This window comes from Lissotriton vulgaris, chromosome 1_1 (assembly GCF_964263255.1).
Source record: "Lissotriton vulgaris chromosome 1_1, aLisVul1.2, whole genome shotgun sequence".
In the NCBI taxonomy this organism is placed as follows: Eukaryota; Metazoa; Chordata; class Amphibia; order Caudata; family Salamandridae; genus Lissotriton; species Lissotriton vulgaris.
In genome coordinates this window covers 1,026,684,396-1,026,710,490 of record NC_141685.1, presented here as the reverse complement: position 1 = coordinate 1,026,710,490, position 26,095 = coordinate 1,026,684,396, and the positions used below count along the sequence as shown (strand labels likewise).

At 44.9% G+C, this 26,095-nt stretch overlaps 1 protein-coding gene across 1 annotated transcript in view; it reads right to left on the bottom strand.

Moving 5' to 3' along the window:
- MAN2B1 (mannosidase alpha class 2B member 1) overlaps window positions 1-26,095 on the bottom strand; it is a 278,792-nt gene that overhangs the window by 105,134 nt on the left and 147,563 nt on the right. Inside the window, exons 18-19 of the mRNA XM_086961819.1 lie at window positions 23,263-23,364; window positions 21,910-21,997 (exon numbers count right to left, since the gene is read on the bottom strand). Of these exons, the coding sequence (XP_086817945.1) occupies window positions 21,910-21,997; window positions 23,263-23,364 (190 nt within the window). The remainder of the gene's footprint in view (window positions 1-21,909; window positions 21,998-23,262; window positions 23,365-26,095) is intronic.

Sequence of the window (26,095 nt, the reverse complement as noted above, 5' to 3'; positions counted from 1 at the left end):
GAGATTGGGGAGGAATTCAAGGTAAGGGAGGGAATCAGGGAGGGGCACAAGTGATAACAGCAAAAAGGCGCATAGAAGGAACAAGAAAGTTGCGGGTCGGCAGGCTCTGGAGGCGGATGAGGGCGGTCAGCGGAGTGGAACATTTTCTGGCTTGCTTCAACACCTTCGGGTGGGGGATCTGTAGGAGAATGCATCTAATGCAAGGGGGTTAATGGGGCTATGCAGAGTCAGGATTTGGGACCGCTACAGGCCATCAGTGTCTCCAGGAGATCGGGTGCTGTAAGGACTACGAAGGCAGAGCGGTCCTCTTCAGTCAGGTCCTTGAACTGTGTAAGCATGGTATCCCATGCTGCAGATATAGGCCACCTACGTATTCATCACGCTTCCTCCCAGTGTAGTGCAGAGCTGTCTACCTCTCCCCAGTGGAGTAGCACCTTGTGCCAATGGGAAAGAGTCAGGTTGTTCAACCCTCCAGTGCATGGAGGGTCCAACAGGAGAGCGAGGTTGGCAAAGCACACCCTCATCTTGTGGTTATACCTCTTAGTTAAGAGGCCCAGAGCTGTAGCCTCCCAGGAGTTAAATGCGGCAAGTTCTGTGACTGTGTCCAATGAGGCATGTATGATGGGCCAGAAGCTGGCTATGCTTGGGCATGACCAAATCAAATACTGGAGGTCAGCCGCTTGGGCATAGCATCTGGGGCAGGTAAGATTGGCCATGGGGAACATGGAATTAAGCCAGAAAGGCGTGAGATAAGCCCTGTGGAGGACCGTGTGTTGGATGTTTTTAAAACATGCATTCCTGGAAATGGTCTGGGTGACTCTAGCGCTCCTGACCATTTAGTGTTGTGTAGAGGTCTCACCAACTCCTCTTCCCAAAGGTGTAGAAGGTGTGTCAGTGGGGTCCCTGTGTGCTCCCTGGTAGCTTTGTATTGCCATGTGATGAGATGCCGACCCCCCCACCCCATGATGTATGTTTCATGTATGTATCACTGTGTGCCCCACAGTGACCGAAGTGCTGTTAGCAGCTGCCCGTGCATTTAGAACTGACCCAGAGGGATGTCATGATCTTGGCGTATTTTATAGAATGTAAGAATCTGGTGTAGGAAGCTGGCTCTGTATATACTATACCTAAACGAGGTATAGTGTGCACAGAGTCCTGTGGAACCCCAAAGGTAGGCAGAGGTAAAAGTAGATAGCACCTTACTCTTCATTTGTAGTAGTGTGTGTGAGGAGTAAGGCTTTATCAGAGGGTAGTGTTAAGCATTTATTGTAAAACACAAGGAGCTGAAGGACGGAGCGCTGAAACTTTTCAGTCGCTCACCCCCATCACAGATCTGGGTTGAATCTATCATCATTCTTGAGCTCACTGCGCCACCTCAGTTCAGACCCAGCTATATGCAAATCAGTCTTGACCCTGTGCCTCATGGGAACAGTCCAACCCAAACTATTTTCTTTCGTGGTCTAATGTTTTGGGGGTGGCTTGAGCACTATCTCGTGACAGCTCTCTCGGTTAATTTACCTGTTGCAGAGATCTCTGCACATCGAAACATCTAAGTCTAGTGGCTTGTTATAATGAGTACGGATGAGCAATAATGTAATTGTATTGTATTGAATTTTAATTGCATTTATATAGCGCTCACTACCCTTGACGAGGCGTCAAAAGTGTTTTTTGGAGAGTAGCAAGTTAATCCGGAACCCATAAAGGATTAGTGGTGAATTAGTATAGTGAAATATGAAAGTAATTTGATATTCATTTGCCATGCCAAAGACAATTCAGTGCTCGGCAAGTGCTCTGTGAATGGACTGGTCATTTACTTAATGCTTAATTTGAGCTTTGCCTTTCTAGGGGACCGTGTTGGAGGGATGCACTTGCAAAGTGTGAAACTGAGGGAAAACGTTCATTAATTGTTGGTCTGTTTTTGTTTGTCTTTAGCCAAGCAGAGCTGCTCAAGCTTGAGCCACCTGCCATTGGATGATACATTTGGATGAATGGGGGACAAGGGACCTCCGATTGAATGGGGAATACACCTACCCTCTGTCATCTCCAGAGTCTACTCCTACATGGGCCAAACTGCATACTCCCTATATGCCTGTCTGCCTATGCTACAGTGCCATCCCCTTGAAACAGGATCAGTAACAAACCACAAAGACAAAGGCTCAAGGCAGGTTGTTATAGCTAGACTAGCCTCATAAAGCCCTTCGCCACCAGTTACAAATATTTCCCCCGTTTCTTGTATCCCTTTGATATGAATCACATGTTCATAGTGTGTGATGTTTTCAATAACACAACAATGCCCCTGCGCTATACACGTATATGAAACATAACAGAAATGATATATATAGCAAATGAGCATCAGTTGGTATACATCCACACGTTAGGAGATACTTTTTGAGAATCAATACGTCCAGGTTCAGGTACAAAAGTTCCGAAAAAGAAAGAGAAATGTTCTGTCCTTGATATTAAATCGTTGGTTTATTGTTCCTTTGTTAATGCCAACACGTGTTTCATCGCAGGGAACATACTGCGAATCTTCAGGGCTTGGTGAGGGAAGTGTGACAATAAATGTCAGATTAGTCTGACAAGTCCGTGTGCGGACAAAAAATTCCTGTGAGTGGATTCTAATGAATCGAGGTTTGTAGCACGCTGCCTGCGTGATTTAAGGGATCTTGTTCGGTTAGGTGTATGTCAAAACCCGGGAGGAGTTTGATGATAGAGTACGGGGTGTCTCGGTTTGAGACTAAAATTCCTTGAAAGGCGGGTGCACCTTATCTGTGCTGGACTCCCTCTTGAAGTTCCCGGTGCCGTTTAACGATGAGTGTGTGATGTTTTCATGCAGGCATAAAAAGCCCTCCTGATTTACAGTACCGCCGCGTGCATGCTGGGCATAACCCAGAAGTTTGGAAATCTTCTATTGCTCGACTAAATGATGAATTCCTTTTCCCTATTTAGGAAGGCATGTATAATGGACAGTCTGATATTTTAGAGAAATAACCAGATGTTTGGCAACAACTCAATCTTGGCTATTTTAAATTCTTGTGTGATCTGGGGTGAAACGTATATCTATGTTCAGATAAATAGGAAAAACGTGATTTTACGAAGCTCGCAGGAAACATCAGTGACCAAGCGAAGATTCTTTAAATAAATTCCTATTGATGGAAGGGGCAGAGTAACCATCCCCAAGGAAAGGGTATGCAAGTGAAACCCCTCAAAGAAAACGTTTGGTACCCGACACCTATGTTTATTAGCCAAGCATTTACTGGAAAAGCTCACATAAGCCGATAGTGATTGAAACTGCTGTCCCAGCAGAGATCGCTGGTTTATAGGAAACACACGAGTTGGATCCCTTAGAACTGTGGCCCTGTTTAACAAATATGTAGTAAAATTGACAAAAAAAAGTAGTTCAGGGCAATTCTGGAACGATTTGGGCTTACTGGTCAAAGGAGGACAGGGAAAAAAGGTTTCTTTATTCAAACTCCCTGTGAATATCAGCTGGACAGATCTACCCCAAATGTGTACCTGTAGATGGTGTTTGATCATACATCATTTCCGAACTTTGTTTGGAGTAAATCCGTCCTAGGAATATATGTGGCATTTGGGTTTACTTGCCGAACCATGAATATGAATTTGGACTGTTGTTGGCTCAGGTGGATTAAAAGTGCCCCCCCCCCCCCCCACACACAGCAAATTAAAAAAAGTAAAATTTAAGATGCGGATATCCTTAAATGGATCGCAAACCGATATGCAGACATTTAAAAAAAAAGCCTTTACATATAGGATGCCATTCATGACTGTCCTGGACTAATAAGGCTATAAAATTAAGATAGATAAGTCATCCCTAGAATGAAGCACAGCTGCAGGTCATGATCTTTGCCTAGCAGCACTATGCAGTACTACACATGGCATGTTCAAAGTATATGCCACATGCCCAGTACAAACAAAGTCACAATCCCTTTCCTACTCAAAATACAAATGCCATGTTAGGAGCAATGTTGAGAGGCTGAAGTATAAAACATTACCACCTTAACTCTACCTTATCCCAGTACTTACATGAGTAAGATGTGTGCCCCAGCCCAACTAATCCCCATGTGACCTAGCGTGACATTTTTTTTATCCACTTTCCCCTCTTGGACCACCCTTGGTCCTGCCTATGCCTGAACCCTTAACTAAATTCTTCACCATAGTCTGTTTTTTGTGTATGCTGGCCCAGGCATTAAGTTATCTTGGATAGCCCTGATGTTGCCAATCTTTTTTTTTTTCGGTTGAGACGGTATGAGTCGCGACTGAAGAAGACCTGGTATCCAGGCCATAACGAGTGTTCTGTGAACGGTCGGGATGGACGTGGGTGTATGAGCCCTCCCCCCCACCATTTTTTATAAAGAAGACTTAGTCCACTTTGGTACTTTGCAACTTGCTAAAGAACACCAGCTGGAAACAAACAAGCTTTAACCACAAATTTAAGGTTTAAAAAACACACAGAGCACATTTTCTTTGGCCACTACAAACAGTCTAAAAATGTAATTAGAAGTTCAACATGTCTCTTTAAATACTACTGTCACTTTGATCCATTTCCAAGCTCAACTGGACCTTTCATATGTGGGGAAAAAAAAAACCAAGAGTCATAAAAAGTAAAATCAAAACAGTTTTTTTCATATTTATTTGTGATTTTGTTAAGTGAGTTCTGTAAAATAGTCCCATGACCTTTTAAGTAGGCATTATTCGGGCATGTCATCACTTCTTGTGATGTCACTTCATGTGTTGTCATTTGTGAATCGCATAGTGTAGGAAGCTGGCTTTCTATATAGTGACCAAAACGAGGTACATTGTGCAGAGAGTCCAGGCAAATCTTATTGTTTTACAGAGGCACAAATAACAAACCTAAATGGTCTCTTCTGTGGTAGTGTGGGCGAGAAAAGTTAGGCTTATCAGAGGGTAGTGCTATGCGTGTTGTACTCACAAAAGCAATAAATGAGATGCATAGTGACCAAAACGAGGTACATTGTGCAGAGAGTCCAGGCAAATCTTATTGTTTTACAGAGGCACAAATAACAAACCTAAATGGTCTCTTTTGTGGTAGTGTGGGCGAGAAAGGTTAGGCTTATCAGAAAGTAGTGCTATGCGTGTTGTACTCACAAAAGCAATAAATGAGATGCATATGCAAGAATAAATCCAAGACCAATTTAGAAAGAGAACACATTTTTATATAAATTTCAACACCAAGAACTTCGAGATCAAGTACGTACTTTGAGATGTTGATTTTCACAGGCAAGTAAAATGTTCACTTAAATGTCTTTACTCGGCAATGCTTTCCCATGGGAAAATAGGCATATACTGCATAGTTACTTGCAATAGGTTTCCGGGGTCCCCTTCAGGACTTAAGGTGGTAGGGGGCCAAGGTCCAAAGAACCACCAGCACTTAGTCTTTATCTGTCCTGAATTGTCAGGGTGCAGAGGTGCTGGTTGGGATGGGTGCTTTGCGCCCTACACCAAAGGAGGGAGGCACCTGGAAACAGGCTGCAGAGGGGGACTTGGGGACAAGTCTGAGAACTCCCATAGGGGGGCTTGGTTCGTGAGGGCCCGGGAGCAGGGATGCACAGTCGGTTCTTGGGAACCCAGGCTGGGGCACTTGGGTGCAAAGTGGTTAGGTTGGATGGGCTTGTGCATCACAGCGCTTAGAGACGGTGACAACACCTACTACCAGAGCAGTCATTGTTTCTGACCTCCGATCATGGGCTCTCACCTGCAGGGGGGGGTCAGAAACCCATCTGTGGAGGTAGGCTGATCAACACCAGTCAGCCAGGCCACTAGAGATTGGTAGGTTTTCAGGAAGTACCTCTAAGGTGCCCTCCGAGTGCATGTTTTAATAAATCCTCCACTGGCATTGGTATGGATTTATTAGGACAAGGTGTTTGATACCAAACACAATAGGTTTAAGTGAAGCCTTCAGATGACTGGGGAACTCATAATGACCAGTGCCCAGTACATGTACTCAAGATGGCTCCCCTGTTCACTTGCACCATCTAGCAATCGGACTAGACAGCGCAGGGGGATATATGCTCATGCAGCCATGTCCTCACATGCAATATAATGGCCCCTACCTTAGGGCTGTAAAACCTGCTGTAGAGGTGACCTACATATATTTTATGCAGTTTCTGGGGACATGGCACACAGGGAGCGTGCCATGTCGTGTTTTCACTTTAGTCTGCACCATTTCTCATAGCCAGAAATGGCAGTCTGCATGAGTTTGGTGGTTGCACCCTTAGAGCGGCACAATACATTTTGCAGCCCTTAGGAACCCTCTTTAGTACCCATGCCCTAGGTACCAGGGGTACCATTTACTAAGGACTTTCAGGGGTGCTAAAAGTCTTGCCCCTCATGGAACAATTGCCCAGTTAACTTATTTCTCGGAAAGAACACTTGCACTGTGGACCTGGTTAACAGGAACTCTGTGCACTTCAGTCAAAGTTGCATCAAATACCAGGCAAACAAGCATTGGCATAGCCAAAGGGTCTCGCATTTGGGACCTTATAAGTGTTTAGCCATGCAACAGTGGGTGTTGTTGACCAAGGATATTCTGCTGAATAAACAAATACTTACAGGGTTCAAAAAGCGAGACCTCTTGGCTATGCCAATGCTTGTTTGTTTTTTGTTGCAGTTTTATTTAATTTGCCCGATCTATAAAAGCTGGACATGGTTTTTGTTAACAGTTCTTTGCATCAAATGAACTTGTTTTCATTGCTCTGAATGTGGTTTCTATTCTGATTGTAGGAAGCAGTCATTCCTGGGGGTGTGGGGGCTGCCTAGCTGTACGCATACGCTGAACTTTGCAAATGAGAAAAAGCCTGGTGCAGGCGCAATTTCCAAGTGTGGAGCGAGTGAGCCCCAGGCAGCATGACTCACTCACGCAGGAGTTCATGCACTGCACTTGCATACTCTGCATGGTTTAAGGAAACTCGACCCACTCCTTCCCAGGCATCAAACACATATTTACCAAGAAACTATGAGAAGAGCCTGCTTGCTGCACTGACGACCGGTGGTGTGCGTGTGTGTGCCTGGTGGAAGCGTGCACTGATGGCCGGCGGTGTGTGTGCCTGGTGGAAGCGTGCACTGACGGCCGGTGGTGCGTGTGCCTAGTGAAAGCGTGCACAGTCGGCTAGTAGTGTGTGGCGGCTGGTAGTGTGTGGCGGCTGGTAGTGTGTGTGCCTGGTGGAAGCGTGCACTGACGTCTGGTGGTGTGCGTGCCTGGTGGAAGCATGCACTGACGACTGGTGGTGTGCGTGCCTGGTGGAAGCATGCACTGACTGGTGGTGTGCGTGCCTGGTGGAAGCTTGCACTGGCGGCTGGTGGTGTGCGTGCCTGGTGGAAGCATGCACTGACGGCTGGTGGTGTGCGTGCCTGGTGGAAGCATGCACTGACGGCTGGTAGTGTGTGTGCCCGGTGGAAGCGTGCACTGACGGCTGGTGGCGTGTGTGCCCGGTGGAAGCGTGCGCTGACGGCTGGTGGTGTGTGTGCCTGGGGGAAGCGTGCACGGATGGCTGGTGGTGTGTGTGCCCAGTGGAAGCATGCACTGACGTCTGGTGGTGTGTGTGTGCCTGGGGAAAGCGTGCACGGATGGCTGGGTGTGTGTGTGCCCGGTGGAAGCGTGCACTGACGGCTGCTGGTGTGTACCCCAGGTGGAAGTATGCACTGACGGCTGGTGGTGTGTGCGCCAGGGGAAGCGTGCACGGACGGCTGGTGGTGTGTGTGCCTGGCGGAAGCGTGCATGGATGGCTGGTGGTGTGTGTGCCCGGTGGAGCGTGCACGGACGGCTGGTGGTGTGTGTGCCCGGTGGAAGCGTGCACTGACAGCTGGTGGTGTGTGTGCCTGGTGGAAGCATGCACTGACGGCTGGTGGTGTGCGTGCCTGGTGGAAGCATGCACTGACGGCTGGTGGTGTGCGTGCCTGGTGGAAGCATGCACTGACGGCCGGTGGTGTGTGTGGCCGGTGAAGCGTGCACCAACCGCTGGTGGTGTGTGTGTGTGTGTGTGTGTGTGTGCCTGGTGAAAGCATGCACAGTCGGCTGGTAGTGTGTGACGGCTGGTAGTGTGTGTGCCGGGTGGAAGCATGCACTGACGACTGGTGGTGTGCGTGCCTGGTGAAAGCATGCACTGATGGCTGGTGGTGTGCGTGCCTGGTGGAAGCATGCACTGACGGCTGGAGGTGTGCGTGCCTGGTGGAAGCATGCACAGTCGGCTGGTAGTGTGTGACGGCTGGTAGTGTGTGTGCCCGGTGGAAGCGTGCACGGACGGCTGGTGGTGTGTGTGCCCGGTGGAAGCGTGCACCGACGGCTGGTGGTGTGTGCGCCAGGGAAGCGTGCATGGACGGCTGGTGGTGTGTGTGCCTGGTGGAAGCGTGCATGGATGGCTGGTGGTGTGTGTGCCTGGTGGAAGCATGCACGGACGGCTGATGGTGTGTGTGCCCGGTGGAAGCGTGCACGGACGGCTGGTGGTGTGTGTGCCCGGTGGAAGCGTGCACTGACAGCTGGTGGTGTGTGTGCCTGGTGGAAGCATGCACGGACGGCTGGTGGTGTGTGTGCCTGGTGGAAGCAGGAGCATTCACAGTGATATAAGACACAAATGAAACTGACGAAGAAGAGAGGGAGAAGAGAGGGGGAGTGCGAGCAGAGGAGCATGATTCATAGCTAGAAGACACAAATGAAGCTGACCAGGAGGAAGGGGGGAAACTGAGGGGTGGGTGCAAGCAGAGGAGCCGGATTACAGCAATAAAAACATGGACGGCAGCTGTGCACGAGCTCGTGAACGCAAGCTGTAGGCCAGCAAAAGCCTCTGGTGGCACTTTTAAAAACCACTTACTAAATGTCTGGAAGAGACAGCGCATGCGCCGTCTCAGACGAGCCCTAAAACATGGGGGCGACCATGTAAAAAAAGAGGCCCTTTCCAACACATATGATTAGACCTCCACACTATGGGCCTCATCTACAAGAAAGTGACTCAGTGCGGCACCGCAAGCCATTTGGCTGAGCTGCATTGAGTCAACTTAAAAGCACAGGGATGCAACATATTTCCAATAATATGTCGCAACCCTGTACTTTCCCCTGCGCTGGTGCACAATTGGCTGCCATGCGCCACTGCAGCACCATGGTGCAAGGGTGTCTGCATTTCAGGGGAGATTGTTTTTATGCAGGAAGGGACACCTTCCTACATCCTGGGGGGTGGGCAGATTAGAGCACGGAAGCTTTACAGACTAATTTGTGTCAATGAGTCCATGCCACCAGGGAAAACACTTTCCAGCTGTGTGGAACAATTAAGACCTTTATTTAGTTCAGAGCTCCGAAATATTTTTTATAACAGTCAAATAAAATGAAATAACAGTGCAGATTTTAGGTACTCTACTCTCGTTTTCTTTATTTTACCAATAAATTAGCTTTTATAAATTATTTTTTATACCGAGATATCACCATTTGGGGTTGAGATTCAAACACTAATAATGTTCAGCTTTATAGTCTCATCTCCTTTGTTATCAAATACAATGTATTTATTTATTTAAACTTATAACGCGCACAGCTACCCACAGTGGGTTTCCCGGCGCTAGATCAGAGCCAGGTAGAGAATGTGGCTAATCTATCTATGTAGACCTATGCAATCGAAGCACCTTTGTAGTAGTCCATCTGTATGTAGGATGCTTGGATTAAGAATTATGCTGGACAGCTAAAGAGCCTTTCATTCCAACATATTAAAGGAGTAAGCCGGATGGTGGTTACTAGGATTTATAGGGGCTGTAATATTGTAGCCTCAAAACGCAAACAACTAAATGGAAACATTAGAACCGCAAATAAGAGTAAAATAGAGCATGGGCATGTACAAGGTAAAGAGTGCTCCTCTTTTTTTGTAATTGACTTATTACGTTTTTGGCTCCCAAGAGGTAGCACCACTTCTAGTTTAATATTTCATCAATTGATACGAGTATGGCATCATTTGACAACATAACACGCATTACAGAGAATAGAGCCGAAACCTTGACATACTCTAGTGAAGAGGCTACGGGTATCTATGCGCTTATCAAAGAAATACAGTTAGTTGATACACAGGGAGGATCTACTATTCAAAGACTCAAACAACTAGAATATCTTACACGTAGACAACTGAATCAAAGACTCCATGCCTCAACTTTGGTACAATACCATCGAGCCAAAAGAATCCCACGAGGCCTGAGGATAGCTTTACGACCTATGCTGTTTAGATTCCACTTAAACTCTAAGTTCATGGATAAATGGTTCGCCATTCTTAATAAATGTTCGCTGGATCTCATTTTGTTGATTATAGAAGAGCTGTCGAACACTATCAGGGATCTGGATGAAGAAATCTTTGATCTCAAAAAAGACTTGGAAACATGCATTGATCCACAAATCTGGAAAAACACTCTTGAAGACCTTAACAACAAGCTTGATAGATACAACAAAGAATTGCAAGAAGGCAAAATTAGGAAGTATCGACGAGATACGATAGATTACAAACTGAACGAGGTCTATACGTGGGCCGAAATTTACGCCAAAAAAAGATTTTCCAAACCTAGAGCCAACACATCGAGTGAAGAGAGTATCACCACAGACCAAGATATAGCCGCCACCAGACTACCGGTTTCTACCATCACCCCAGACACACGTAGCTTATCATCCACCCAGAAATCAGTGAGAGTCACAACAGCACCCGGTCCTTCAGCCACTACTATGTCTTTTTTATCCCAGGCTCCACTACTAGGACAGCCACCACCACCCTCGGTCAACTTACAGGAACAACTGACAGCAGAACCCGTAAACGACCCACCAGGCGAGGACAGGGGAAAAGTATTAAGAAGTGGGAAGAGTGTAGTTTGATCATCAATATTTCTTCAAAAAACCTCACTAGACAACAACTTATGACTCTCAATAAAGGAATGAGTTTTGTACCCACCAATGACACTACGTTGTTAGACACCAAGGTAGCACTTTACAAATTGACACGCAAATTAAGACTTCGCCACTACTTCTCCAATGTCCTACAAGTATGCGAAGATGTCAACATGGACACTGATGAAAGTATTTTTCGTCCTAAAAGCACCTTTCAAGCCCCTGTGTCGCACAAGATCATTGATTTTTTCGAGGAAACTGTCAAACGTGACCTGAATAAGATCCGTTACAAATCCTCGGGTAAATCCAATTTTAATCAATATGAACATAGAACGATTCAGGGAATCTCACAAGATGCTACGCTTACCCTTAAACCAGCAGATAAGGGAGGTGCCCTGGTTGTTATGGACACTGACTACTATGAACGCAAAGTTGATGATCATGTTCATGACCCCCATACATACACTATTTTGGCTATTGACCCTACCAACAACCTACAAAGTATTTTGCAATCATACTTGCAGCAAGCCATACAAGATGGCATCATCACCGATGCAGAGAAGTCTTTTCTTACCACTGCTAATCCCAAGAGACCGCGTCTCTATATGACGCCGAAGATTCATAAACATCCATCGGATCCTCCCTTCCGCCCCATTGTGGCGGGGTGTGGATCTATCTTTGATCCAGTAGGTAAATATCTGGACTATTATCTCCAAAAATTTGTGCAAACATGGTGTACTTACACCAGAGATACCACACATTTTCTCAACAAGATTGAGACCATCCAAAGCATGTATAGTCGAAAGTGGACACTATGTACCATAGATGTTACCGCTCTATACACGTCCATTAATCATCAGGAAGGAATGGATGCTACCGAATGGGCATTGCTCAAACTGGATCTCCCGAAGGACAAAAGTATATTTATCTTGAAATTACTGCATTTTTGTTTAAATAACAGTTATTTCAGATGGAAAGACAATTTCTATGGCCAACTAACAGGGACGAGCATGGGATTTTCTGGGGCTCCAGCCTATGCAAATATATTCATGTCCAAGTTTGAAGACGAATTCATTTTGACCAATGAAGAATGGCAAATGGGTCTTGTCCAATACTGTCGATATATCGATGACATTTTTTTAATTTGGAGTAAAGATACCATTGAACTCCAAAGACTCATCACTGAACTTAACACCAGGAACTTGAGAATACAATTCACGCACTCTATGAGTGAGATTGAGGTCAATTACTTAGATGTACTGATTAAGAAAGATGACCAGTCACGGAGGTTGCACACTGACATTTTTTCAAAGCCCACAGACCGTAACAGTACTCTATTATTTTCCAGTTTCCATCCGAAGAGTCTTATCACCAACTTACCCTATTCACACTTTCTGAGACTGAAAAGAATTTGTACTGATGACGATGCACTTAACGCACAAATCCCCAAGCACCGCAACAGGTTTGAGAGTAGAGGGTATCCCACAGAAGTGCTTGATCACACTATTGAAAGACTGTCAACGGTAGATAGACAAATACTACTCAATCCTCCTCTAAAAGTACAGAAGTCAGGAATTACATTTGTGTCTAAATTTTCCACTGTGTCCAATCAAATTAAGAGAATTATTCTTAGCAGATGGGAACTGCTACAAAATGAAAGTGACTTCAGGAATATTTTTGCCGACAAACCTATTTTTGCTTATACTCGAGGCAAGAATCTAATGGACAAGTTGAGGACATGCAATATCAAAGTAGCAACATTACCTTATTCAGGCACAATGCGCTGTCATAATTGTGTACATTGCAATAACATCATAATTGGTAATAGCATGACGCACCCCACCACAGGCAAAAAGATTGAGTTACGTCACTCCGGGGATTGTAACACCATGAATATTGTTTACTGCTTAAAATGCCCATGTGGCAAATTATACATAGGCAAAACTGCACGAAAATTCAAGACAAGGCTTACTGAGCACAAAAGTAATTTCAGGTGTAAAAACAGAACTACTTCAGTAGCCACACATTGGATAGATTTCAAACACAATATTGCTCAACTGAGAGCGCAAATCATTGAAGTTGTACCTAAAATAGAAGGCCAAGACAACAACGCCAAATTACTGCAAAGGGAGATATACTGGATTGAATATCTCACCACCTTGATACCCACAGGTCTCAATGACAGGGTTGATTACAGTTGTTTCCTATGAGTCCTAGTATCCGTTGATCATTTTGAGCTTGTGTTGCACATGCATTGTCACATTGAATTCCCACATTCATCACATAGTATACACTGTCCTCAGTTAGCTTCATGTATAGTTCGCTTTCTTGAGTTATGAGCACCATACCTATGGTGTTATTTTTGTTGTCTTATGTTTTCATTATTGCATTCCTTTAGATATCTCGATATGACAAAGTTACCACATCATTATGCTTTTACCAGGTTATATGCTCATTATATATCTGTGCATCTAGTTTCACCATCAGATAGAACCAGTTATCACCCGCCATATAAATAGAATGTAACTACGTATGTAGAGGGACATTTTGCATCATTGAAGTCAGGACATTATACATTTGTATCCTGAGATTGTGGTCTCTCTTTATTGTGATGAATTACACAGTATTTTCCAGATAGAGGCTATTATTTATGTTGCACAGCACTGTTTGTTTTTGGTAAACTGACGTCCTACAGATTTGGTTTTGTATTGTGTCTGTAAATATTTAAACTTTAATTGATTTTCTAATTTTGGGGTTACCGATCAGATTCAAAGAGGGTCATTTCATCTTGCGCTGCTTCTCTATGTATAAGCCCCCGTCGCTGCAGTCTTTCTATTACACCTCGTTAGTTTTTAGCACTCCATTTCCCAGCAGTTCTGACAGTTTCACACGTGGTTCGCCTAGGAACTATTTAAGTTTCTGTATGGTATCCATCCGCTAATTTTCGCATCAGGATTCCACCGTCGCGTGTGTCGTCGCGTTCCTCAGCTTGTCGGTAAGAATCAGGGCAGCGCTTGCATTCTACTTTTCCTTTTCCCCAGCAGCGGGAATCGGTATGACTAAGCAGTGTTACGTTATTTTTTTAGGAGTCGACCCTAAACTTCACGAGGATATTTCCGAGTTCACATCTGAACCGGTAAGGCTCGTTTCATTGCTTAAGCCTTAGCAGTCACAAGTGCAGTAGATAAAGTTTCTAGCGCTGTCTTTGCATTTTTTTGTAGATTCCCTTTGTATAATGAGAAGTGCTTTCCACGCATCCCACAGAACGGTCCGTTGCAAAGTATAACCCACTGCATTAAATCTCCAGGTATTCTTTTCATTTGTTTATTTGCTCACGGTCAGTGTTATTGCATTTCCATTGCAGGGGACTTGCCTGCACCAGCACCATTAGGTCATTTCCTAAAGCCGATTTTTTTCAATTTTGTTAATGCTTGCCTAGCGCACGTTTTTAGGCTCATGTCGATCTCAACATAGCCATTCATTTTTAATATATTTAGATGACCCTTTTTTATGGAATACCGCAAGCTTATAAGTCGTCCATTTACTTCATGTTTCCACAGTGTTTTCACGTGACTCAAACCAGGGAAAGTCCCAGATAGCGTATCATTCACCATCCTTCTATTGGTAGGTTTATCACTCTCCTATTTGCTCGTACGTATTAATTGAACTTAGCATAAACGCACTGATGGTTATTCAGACTGAGTGACTGTCACTACAGGTTATGATACATACTGGTCTATTGTACATGGAATCTGCCTGGTTTTTTTCAGTCTTCCACAGACCACACACATATACTTAGTTGTTTTTATATGTTATTGTTCGTGAACAATGAGCAGTGTTTTCTACTTATGTATATTTACGTTGGATTATTAACATTCTGTTCTACTATCAGATGGACAGTATAACAACATAAGATGAATGTTTTTACGTGTTTACTCTATGGGATATGCATTATGATTTTTTAGCTCAACACAGTTGATATGCTTCAACGACTGAATATCTTCCTAATGACAAAATTTGAAAGTGATTTCTTTTTTCCTCTCTGTGTACAGTGTGTATTTATTTGCAACTGTAGTTTTTTTGACACACACATTTCTCTGTATTATATTTGTTCTAGGTACTCGCCCCTGAAGAAGGGAACAGGGCTTCCCGAAATGCATCGGGCGACAACTAGCAACTACATTTAATGTCATTTCTACATATGGATGAACTTGAATTATAGTGGCTCATCAAGTCACACATATATTTGTATTTTGCTATTGTTATCAATCATATAGATTTATGTAAAGTTATCATTGTATGATCTATAAGATGAGTTGAAAAGGCAGGATTATTACTGAATAATCACTGTGAAAAATAAAATTTATGTTGGTAATATCTAGGTATATATCTTTTGATTTACTAGCAGTCCATTATATGTTTACTTTGTGAGAATATATTCTCCTAGGAACAGTGCATCCTGCATGTAGGCTCCGCTTGCATTTTCAGTCATTGGATGCTTGGATTAAGAATTATGCTGGACAGCTAAAGAGCCTTTCATTCCAACATATTAAAGGAGTAAGCCGGATGGTGGTTACTAGGATTTATAGGGGCTGTAATATTGTAGCCTCAAAACGCAAACAACTAAATGGAAACATTAGAACCGCAAATAAGAGTAAAATAGAGCATGGGCATGTACAAGGTAAAGAATAAAGCCTGACACTTCTCCTGTACTATCCCAAGCTCAGACTGAAACTTTGATACAAGCATTATAGAGAAGCTCATCTTCTTCTACTACAGATGTTCTGGTGGGAAAAGATTCCATTAGATCTTTACCTTCTTCAGTCTCTTTGGTGCAAACTTAATCGCCTTCCTTCAGATCATCTTTTCTATTTCCTGAATATATGTCAGAGGAGATAGCCGAGGCTGAACTAGTGCAGAGGCAAATTTATAGAGCGCTCCGATACGCAGAACTATTTAGATATTTGTCTGAAATTCTTTATATGCAAGAAGAATTGCCTAGTGCAAGGGCAGGAATGTCAAAAATTGAATGTAACCATTCCTCCAAGATTTCCAGCTAACACAGAAATAAAATAGTCACAGGAATTGAAGAACCCAGACAAGTCTGTATTACCATGGTTTTTCAAACAGCTGTATCCCTTGGCAAGGAGGGGGTCTGGATCCTCCTTCAGTCATTTTGATCCTATGTAGGCTAGTTTGGTCAGAAAACCTTTGGTAGTTTCTGAAACTATTTCCGTTAGTGATCCTATAGATAAATGAGTGGGATTTTCCCTCAGAAAAACATTTTCTGGTTTAAATCTGGAATTCCGGGTGGCTATTTATGCTGCGTTTGTGCCCTAGTCAATGATGAAGGTTTTTATACTGTAGCTACAAAATTGAATGCTGGAAAGGAGTGTTCAGAGCTTTTAGCATACATGGAGATATAAGCAAAGTTAACATCAGATGTTTCTTGTGATGAATGGAAGGCAGCCACCTTTGTACCCAGTAGAACAGTAGCACCAAGAGGACAGATTTACCCAAGAGAATGGAAAGCGAAGTGTGCACAAAACAGCTTTGGTAAAACATCTGTTTGATGGCTCTTCACTTTTTGGGGGATCATTTAGAAGTGTTATTAAAAAAGGTTTGTAAAATTCAAAAGCATACACAGACGTTTAAGAGTAAGCCTAAGCCCATGGAACGGTCTAGACAATATTAAACAGGACCATGTCAAGAAAATATCAGTGTCATGAGTCAGGAGGTTACATTGAATCATCTTTTAAAAGCCAGACAACCTAACAGGTAAATTTAGGCTTATCAATTCGGAGAGATTAAACTATTATATCGAAACAATATACTTCAAGATAGAAACCCATCAAACAAATTTTCCCTAGGTCAATCCATGGGAATGTATAACTGCTATACACCTACAGGATGCTTTTCCATCTGCAGTTTCAGGTTCTCCTCTTTGGCCTCAGGTCATCACCAAGACATTTCAGAAAAGATCTGGCGCCTCTGGTAGTGGTTCTGCACAATGACAGACTTTCAATCCATTTCTAAATCTTGACGATTGGCTATGTGCAGCCCTTCAAATACTCGAAAAGAGAGAGAGATAAACAGGAAATGAGCCTCCTGTTAGAACAACATGTATTTTTTTAAACTATCCAAAATGAAATGGATTGTTAAAAGGCTGTTCAAAATTCTATCTTGTACCCTGTCAAGATTTAGAATTAATTGGACCTGAAGTCAAATCAAGCTAGGATCGGTTTTCTTACTAACAGCAAGAGCAGCGAAGAGTCAAACCCATATACAGCTCTTGTTAAACAATCTTTCTGCACCTAGTAGGGTTGGTCCAGGTTCAAGGGTACATGCTACAATTGTATATATATATTTTTTTTTCCTTTTTTTTTTAAAGGGAACTTGTATCAATGTTCCATTTAGGCTACATTGTAAACTGGTCTGGCTTTCCTTTGTGTGCTCTTCCACCCAGAATGTGTATTTGTGGTATCATGAGTGAGGCTTCATCTGGGTTCCCTAAAGCTGCACTTGCAATGGCATTGGTATACAGTTACAGAATTTCAATAGTCCAGCCACTGTAACCAAGAAGGAAGATTTTAAATTGTGAATAAGGATTCCAGAATATAACATGTTGTTCCTAGTGTCTGCTAACCAAACCTTAGTTCCAGTCCTCTGATAAAGGTACATATCTGATAGGTTCAACCACAATTGGCATAGGTTAGCTTACTTATAAGTACCTAGCATATGGTGCCAGGGGCACCCAAGCCCTATAAGTTAACGTGCCCCTCGTGGAATGCAGCACTATTGTGCCACTACAAGAATGACTAAACAAAATAGGTCTCCCACCCTGCTACTGCTGACTGTCAGAGCATTTTCCTTACTGTTAACTGGACTTTGTCATTATTTTAAAAATGGTAAAGGCCCCTCCAGGCCTTCCCTATTCATACATATAAAAAGCCACTCATAAGGGAGGCCTATCGAGCTCCAAGACATATGTGTGTATATATATATATATATATATATATATATATATATATATATATACACACACTACACTACTATAATAAAGGAAGAACTTTCAGCCTTTGAGGCGGGTAAACTCGGGAACCACAGCGCCAATCCACACACCCGATACACAGTTGGAATCGCCAGGGTGTGTAGATGGTTATAGGCTATATAAATAAAAATAAAAAACGTTATTTTAAAAATTTACAGTAAAAATAAAAGTAGTCCCTCCAAAGTAGCGCCGGCCGCCACGTGCGTGCTCACGTCAGGAGCGCGGGGAGGAGCAGCGTCCAGGAGTGCCACGAGGAGCGGCGGACATGGCGCGGGGGAGGAGCGGTGACGTGAGGAGCAGCGGACAGGCCAGCGGCGGTGCGAGCAGCGGACAGGCGGGAGGAGCGGCGGCTGAGGTAAGGGAGCGGCGGGCATGGCACGGGGGAGGAGCAGTGACGTGAGGAGCAGCGGACAGGCCAGCGGCGGTGCGAGCAGCGGACAGGCGGGAGGAGCGGCGGCTGAGGTAAGGGGACCCATGTCAGGGCAGGCGGGGGCTGGGGCAGGCGGGGGCCCGGGCTGCTGGACAATGTCAGGGCAGGCTGGGGCAGGCGGGGGCCCGGGCTGCTGGACAATGTCAGGGCGGGCGGGGGTCGGGGAAGCCTGTTGCTCCCGGCAAGGTCGGGAATGGCTGCTAGTATATATATATATATATATATATATATATATATATATATATATAGATAGATATATCTATTATAAAGTGGAACATGTGGTTTACGTGTTCTTACAGTAAAACCCCAAAATTATTGCTTTTACAGGAGAAAGGCTAGTAGTCGAGTGTAAGGTTATACGCTGACCACTCTGTTGTGCGAATTTCTGGATGGGACTACTAAAGTTGGTACTTACAAGGTATCTAACGAATAATTGCATTAAACCCAACCATGATGAAGTCGAATTTAATGTAACGTTTGAGTAACTGGCAACTTTAGAAAGTGGTCATTCAGTTGCCCAAGTTTTGCAATTACTTAACAGTGTCTGACCACAAGACAGCCTTGTGTCCTCCTGAGGGGAGGTATGACTGGCTCTCAGAAAGGATCAAAAATGCCCTGTCATTGAAGAGGTATTACCTCTCCCTGGCAGGAAGGCCAAACTAGGTGTGAGCCTAAAAGGAGAGCTTTAAAGGGGAAACTGCCTTTGAAGGGCGAATGGCACACGAGAAGTGCTGCGCCTTTACTCTGGTAGACAGACTGGCGTTAGCGAAAGAGGAGAAATAGTTGCCAACCCAGTTTTCCTGTGTGAGAGTAGTCCAGCTCCAAGGTAGACTGTGAGGGGCTCCAAAGCAAGAGCAAGTAGGAGTGGCGACAGCAGGTAGCCCTGTCGAGTACCTCTCTCAATGCAGAACGCCTCAAAGACTATGCACCCTTGCAGTTGGTTGTATGTACAAGAGTCTCACCCATGTCAGAAATCCCCCGCCCAGTCGACAAAGCCCCTCTCACAAGTATGCCCACGATATGGTGTTGATGGCTTTTTCCATGTCTAGTGTTATTAACACCATGTGCTGTTTCATGCTTCGGGTCTCAAGCATCACATGGGAAAGACGTCTTAGGTTCATATGTATGCACCTTGCTGGCATAAAGCTGCATTGGTTGTCGGGAACAAATGAGTAATCACACGGCTCAATCGCATAGCCAACACTTTAGTCAGCAACTTGGCGTCACTGTTGAGAATGGAAAGGGGTCTGTACGATCCGGGGTCAGTGGGATCCCTGCCTGGCTCAGGGAGCATAACAAGAGCCTCACGTATTGGGTTTGGCAGTGTACCAGTCCAGTGTGCCTCATGTAACTTTTCTAGTAGAGCAGGGAGCAAAGAAGTGCAATGAGTTTGATAATAATCAACGGGAGGCCATCAGCGCCCGGGAACTCCCCCTAGCCATATCCCTGAGGGCTTCCAGCATAGCATCCTCCCCAAGACACTTCGCTTGGGCTGCCGTAAGTCGGGAAAGAGCAATGCCGTCCAAGAAGAGCCTCAACCAGACGACATCTGCAAGGACCAGGGCTGAATATACCGTCCTCAAATGGTCATATAATGCCACATAAATTGCTATCTGTCCAGCGATCATTGTGTCATTTTGGCTGCGAAACTCTAGGATAAGCAGCGGGGGCATTCCCGTTTCAGCAGCCATTCAAACATGCGGCCTGATTTAGCGGCGTCCCTATGGAGACACTAGTGGAAATCCTTTTGGACATGACAGTCCAACCTGTCCCACATTGCCTCCACTCGTCTATGTGCCTCCACCGGAGCGGCTCCATATGCCTCCCGGTCAAGCGCCAGTTGCGGCAGACGCACAAGGGATTCCTCCCCTTCCTGCAATTCATGCTCCTTTTCGCCTTATACCATATACTTTGCAGAGACTTTCGCCACAGACCACCACCTTAAGCGCTCCCCATTCAGCACCTTGTGTGTGAGAGGAGTTCCAATGAAATTCCTGGCCTTCCAGTACCTCGGAGAGCAACCGCCATAGAGGGATTCTGGGCCTATGTCCCCGAACACCGCACGCCATTCGTAGTAGGGCATGACCGAACAGGAACCGTACTTGGTAAGTCACCCTCTGAACATTCATGGCACCATCGCTGGATATTAAAGAGTGATCCAGTTGGCTATGTGCCCTGTGGGTGGGGGTATACCAGGAGTACTCTGCAACTGAGGGGTGAATCTCCCTCCAGATATCCATCAGTTGTAATCTAGACATAGTCTCTCATAAGCTACCCACCATGCGGGGCTTCATACTCATCCGGAGAGGGTTTCGGTCGAGTCTACCATCCAGCACATAATTAAAGCTGCCTTCCCAAATTAGAGGGAGCCCGACATAGGGCACCAATTTTGTCTCTAGGGCCCTGAAAAATTTACCATAGTCAGTTTTTCAAAACAGATGTGTTAAGCATGCAGAAGTCCTGGCCATTTAGAAGACCAAGTAGAAGTATGCAGCGCCCAGTCACGTCCGCAACCTGCCCACACAGCTAAAACAGAGACCCAGTGCTACCCATTTGGATACCCCACTGGCATAGGAGGATTAAAGCTGTCCCCTCCACTTTTCGTGGACCTTCTGGGCCTCCGTCTCCAGCAGGTGCGTCTCCTGGAGGAGGGCTATGTGTACTTCAGTCTTCCGGACATAGGTGTGGGCTCTGTATCGCTTCACGAAGGAGCTTAGTCCCCTCGCATTCCATGTGAGCCAACGTACAGTCTCACCCATCACATAATTTCGCGCCCTCCATCCCCCCCCATCTGCATGCACACTCCCTTACACTCCTCCCCACCCCCACCATCCTCCTAGACAGGCACTGCATCATCTATAACACCTAACCTTATACAACACTTACATTCCTCCCTTCCCTCCCCCACCCCACCCCATTGCAGACACCAGCAACACATACAGAACAAACCCTACAACAAAATACACCCCTCCCCTCCCCGGGTAAAACACAATCATCATCAACTTGTGTCTCCCCAAAGCTTACTAGTAATCTTCATTACTCCGATTACCCTTCTTTGTCCCTTTCCCCAGTAATTACATTCCCACCCTCTAATGCACTTTTACCCAAATGTGATTGCAAATGGCTTGGGAACCAGTGACCGATGAAGGTTAAGGACCTAGGCATAGGCAGAGGTGAGGGAGAGCTAGAAGTGTATATGGACAACATTTTTTTATAAGCTGGGTCACTTGGAATCTGGGGCGTATGTCTCCCCTCATTCATGTGGTGAGAAATCAAATGCTGCACAGCAAAGCTTTTTAAAACAAACTGACCATTTTAATGCCAAAGCTGCTATAAAAAATGCCAAAGTAACCTATGAAGTAAATAGGGAATTTTTAATTTGTGGTAATCTTGCAGAGGTCGTACGATGATGTAATGATCTATGTATAAGGGGGAAGATTGCTTTGATCTTCGAACAGTCATTCCTTCTCTAAAAGTAGCATAAGGTGTACAACATCAGCAAGAAAGAGAATAGGGTAAGGGTGGAGGCAAACATGCAGCTCTTACCTTGATGTAGATACGGCTGTTTACAGGATAGTAGTTTCCAGACACTGGCTCAGTCTGATTCAGAGTCCAGGTTTCACGATAATCTACCCTGAAAGAGACAGCAGGTCAGCATAAGACAATGTGGCAATTCTCAGAAAACCTAGCAGGACATCCAAGACTTTGAAGCATGCCGCACAAGTTCTCAGAGGACAATTGGAAGTAATGTCCTAGCCTGCCGCCTGCGGTACAAAAGGGGGTGGTGATGGACGGAGCATATGAATCAATCAAACACTCACACCCAGTCAAAAGATCTGGGTTTAATACATCACCGTTCTTTAGCCCACTCTGCCACCCCAGTTCAGACATGGCTATATGCAAATCAGTCTGACCCTGTGCCTCATGGGAACAGTCCAGCCCGAACTGCCAAGCCATGTCTTCCCTGGACCGGAAACAAGCTTCCGAGAACCGGTTTCTGGCATTCCATCCGTCTTCAGCCCGGCTTGCTTGAATCCAGTGGCAAAGTGAGCAAGGGACTCACGTCTGAGCATACCCTGCCACACTAATGGCGGCCAAAAGCAGTACAAAAGGGGGTGGTGATGGACGGAGCATGTGAATCAATCAAACACTCACACCCAGGCAGTACAGTCAATGGCCCCCTAAATGAACTCTTCGGAGAGAAAGCCCTGTGCAATAGTTTTTACAAACATTAGGCTGCTTAGTATCTGGTATGATTCCATATCCTCCGCTACTTTGCAACAAGAATATGCAAAATGCTGCAGAAGAAGTGATTTATTTTGTACCATGTAATAGTTACGTTTTTTAATTAATTCATACACTTTGTGTACTCCAAAACTTGCTTAGCTGGGATGACCATATATGTGATAAGAGATTCAAGCTTCTAAATTACTATGCTCAACAAAGTCAGAGTCTCATGTAAAAAACGGTGTTGCCCCTCTTGTGTGCTAATATCAGCTGCAGTCTCCAAAGCCCATACCTATTGTGTTTGGACAGACAGATGAAAGGGACAAAAAATTCCCCAGCATTAAAAAAATTGAACCTTCTATTAAATTACCAGCCCACTGACCGGACCACAAACAATGGTGCCTTGGTGGTTCAATAATGTGTTACTACCAAACTTCTCACCTTCACAAGGATCAAATCCTGAGGCTGCTGTATCTGGACCTGTGGGTTACCAAACAATGCCTTAAGCAGGAGCATTAATCATTGATATCAACATATTGGTTCAATGAGTTCCTTATAAAGTCAACTGCTGAGTAATCTTTTGGAAATGTAGATGTGAAATGCACAGCAGTGTGTAAAATCAGGCCCAAGCTGGCAGTACTGAGAAAGCAGGGCACAGGACCGCCTTCTTACCTCCGCTCAAGGATTTCTCGGCCATTGGAGTCTGTGTAGAAAAGGCCTGCAGTCTCCAGGTTGGTCTCAAACAAACTAACTACTTCCTTGCCCCACTGGTCGCTGTAAATAAATATAGAGAGAGAACATTAACAAAAGTCTAAAACTCTTATACATATATGTAGGTGTTTTCTGTATGTGTTGCATCTAATGCTATATAAGAATCATTTAAATACCATCACAGGAGCTTTTCAGTCAGAGGGGAGCTAATGTGGGTGCATATGAAACTCTAAAACTAAAAGCTGCAAACACAGGTAGGTAAATATATGCATTCCATTTGCAACGTGTGGTTGTAGATCACAAGCTGGGTATAGACTGTAAAGTAGCGCCCTCCACAGAAAGTTCCAATTGGAGTGGTGGACAATATTTTAGCACAATTAGACCCACTGGTACTTCTTCACGCATGAATATCTAAACAGTACTATTTTGGGAAAGTGTGGATAGAAGTCCATGCTGTCCTTCCATATATCCAGTAAAGTAATGTTGGTCAAGAATGCCATGGTGGCAACCTTGCTGCCAAACTAAACTGGATGTGGCCTACTTTCCAGAGTAAGCTTAGCCGGTGCATATGATGCATTTTACAATTCACCTAGCAATTCCCAGCATCGTAGCTTTTTGAGAATGTTCATACTCGAAGACTTCAGAAGCTAGGAGTGGAGGAGTGTGGCTCAATGGTTAGAGCGGCAGACCCTGATGCAGAGTTCTGGCCCAAGACCAGGGTTCAATTCCCGCCTCGGCGGGTCTTGCGCTCAATTTCCTCGGACCTGACAATTCTCGCCTCGGTGCCTATTCTAATCATGGGCTCCATGCTGCAACTCTGGGCAATAGCTTGCTTAACCTCCACACCGGCCCCAACAGCGCTAGAATGCCTGGCTTCACCCTGGGGGTGCCCAGGAGTGGACACTTCACAGGGAAAACCAGGAAGGGTTCCACAGCGGAATGAGTAATGGCGCCAGGAAACCGCTTGGTGACAGTGCGCTCTACAAATACCTGGACATTTACATTTAGATAACCAGTTTGAGAGTATAGGGACTGTAGTAACAAATTTGGTCGTGTTGGATCAAGTAGTCCATGTGATTTTCCAATATGGCTGAACGGACATTTATAATAGTTGTGTGTACCACCCTTGCTACATTTATTGCCACTGGTGCCTGTAACTTCTTCCCTACTACATGCAGGATGAATGGGAGAGGAGGAAAAGCATAAGCAAATGACCATGACCAATTGATACATTGTAAAGTGTTAAAAGACTGAAGGTGAAGACACCTGGAGGTGCAGAGTCAGCTCTCCTGTTTGTGTGCAGTTCACACAACTTGGTATGGGGTTCCCTACTTGCGAGAATATGTTTGGTACACCTGTGTCTTAAGCTCCTTTTCATGGGGGATATGGTTGTTTTAGCTGAGCAAGGTAAAATAATTGTCCACACCAGGAAAATGTTCTGCTAGACATGGATTTGAAGTTTGTACGCCCATACCCAACTAAATCTGTTGAATTAGTAAAGAAAGCTGGTAGTGAGCATGTTCACCCTTACTTCTGAATGTAAAACATTGTGGCCATATTGCCAGCCTAAATTAGTGCCAACTTCCCATGATTCTGCTTTTGAAAGGCTTTGAGGTCTAGGAATACTGCTTTTAAATAGAAGGCACTCATATGTTGTTGCGACTCCTGTGAATTCCATTTGTTAGGTTCAGTAACAGAGCCCCCCAAAATGTGAGGGCAGCATTTATGGCAACTATTAATTGTGGTTGCTGGTCTGTTAAGAGATTTTCCCAGTTTCACCAACGCAATTTGTGCTTCTCAGTGGGCAACACCACCACTAGGGGCCTGATCAGTCAAAAGGGTTTTCCCCATTCAGTGCCTTGTTTAGATTGAATTCAGATGCCATTCAGGGCCTTTCAAAATGCATGGCTGATTAGGTTACACTAATGCTGGCCTATAATTGGATTTACAGTCTGCCAGTGACCTGGATGCTTCTCCTGAGACAAAGTTGTATTTTCTACACCCTCTGAGGAGAGTTCCTCTTATGCAATAGTAGTATGCAGAGCAGCAGATGTGCTGGATTTTTAACTATACAAAATAGAGAATATGGTAGGAGGTTACGATTAGGCCTATATGGTGAACTCTGTTAGCTGAGTTAACAGAGTTTTCCTCACTCCACAGAGCACGCAGAGTTGCAAAAAGTTGAGATGCAGAGTTTTTCCCTCGCTCATGCAAGGAAAGTCCAACGCTAGACCACCTCCCAGTGAGATTGCTCAACACGGATGATCGCAACAGCTCGAGTTGAGAAATCATCTGTTCGTATTGAGGTAGCTGCCACTCTAATAGAATATCTACTCGAGCGGCAGACAGAAGCAGCACCCTCTTGGGTAGCACATGGTGCCATTCGCGCTGATCTCTCAGCATGGGACAAACAGCCGGCACTAAAATTCTGAGTGAATGGCATGACCCTACTCACTCCACGTGCTTGCGGAACTCCGCGTAGCGCAACAGAGTTTTTTGGTCAGTTCAGAGTTTTGCATAGCGGAACATGGCAAAATATGTGGGACTCCGCCCAGGCCTAGTTAAAATAAATCTACTGAATACAATTCTGAAGGCTGGACTTTCTACTTCAGGGCGCTTTCTGCCCTTTAACAAAGTTTTGACACAGTCACCGATGACGAACTGGTCAAAGTTGTGCTTGGCTCCCTCGTGGCAAGACTTGAGAGGCCCACCCCTGGGTATTTCTGACCCAGCAGCAGACTCCTGAGAGTTTGGTGGTTCAGGCTCCCATCAGCAAAGTTAACCCCAACACATC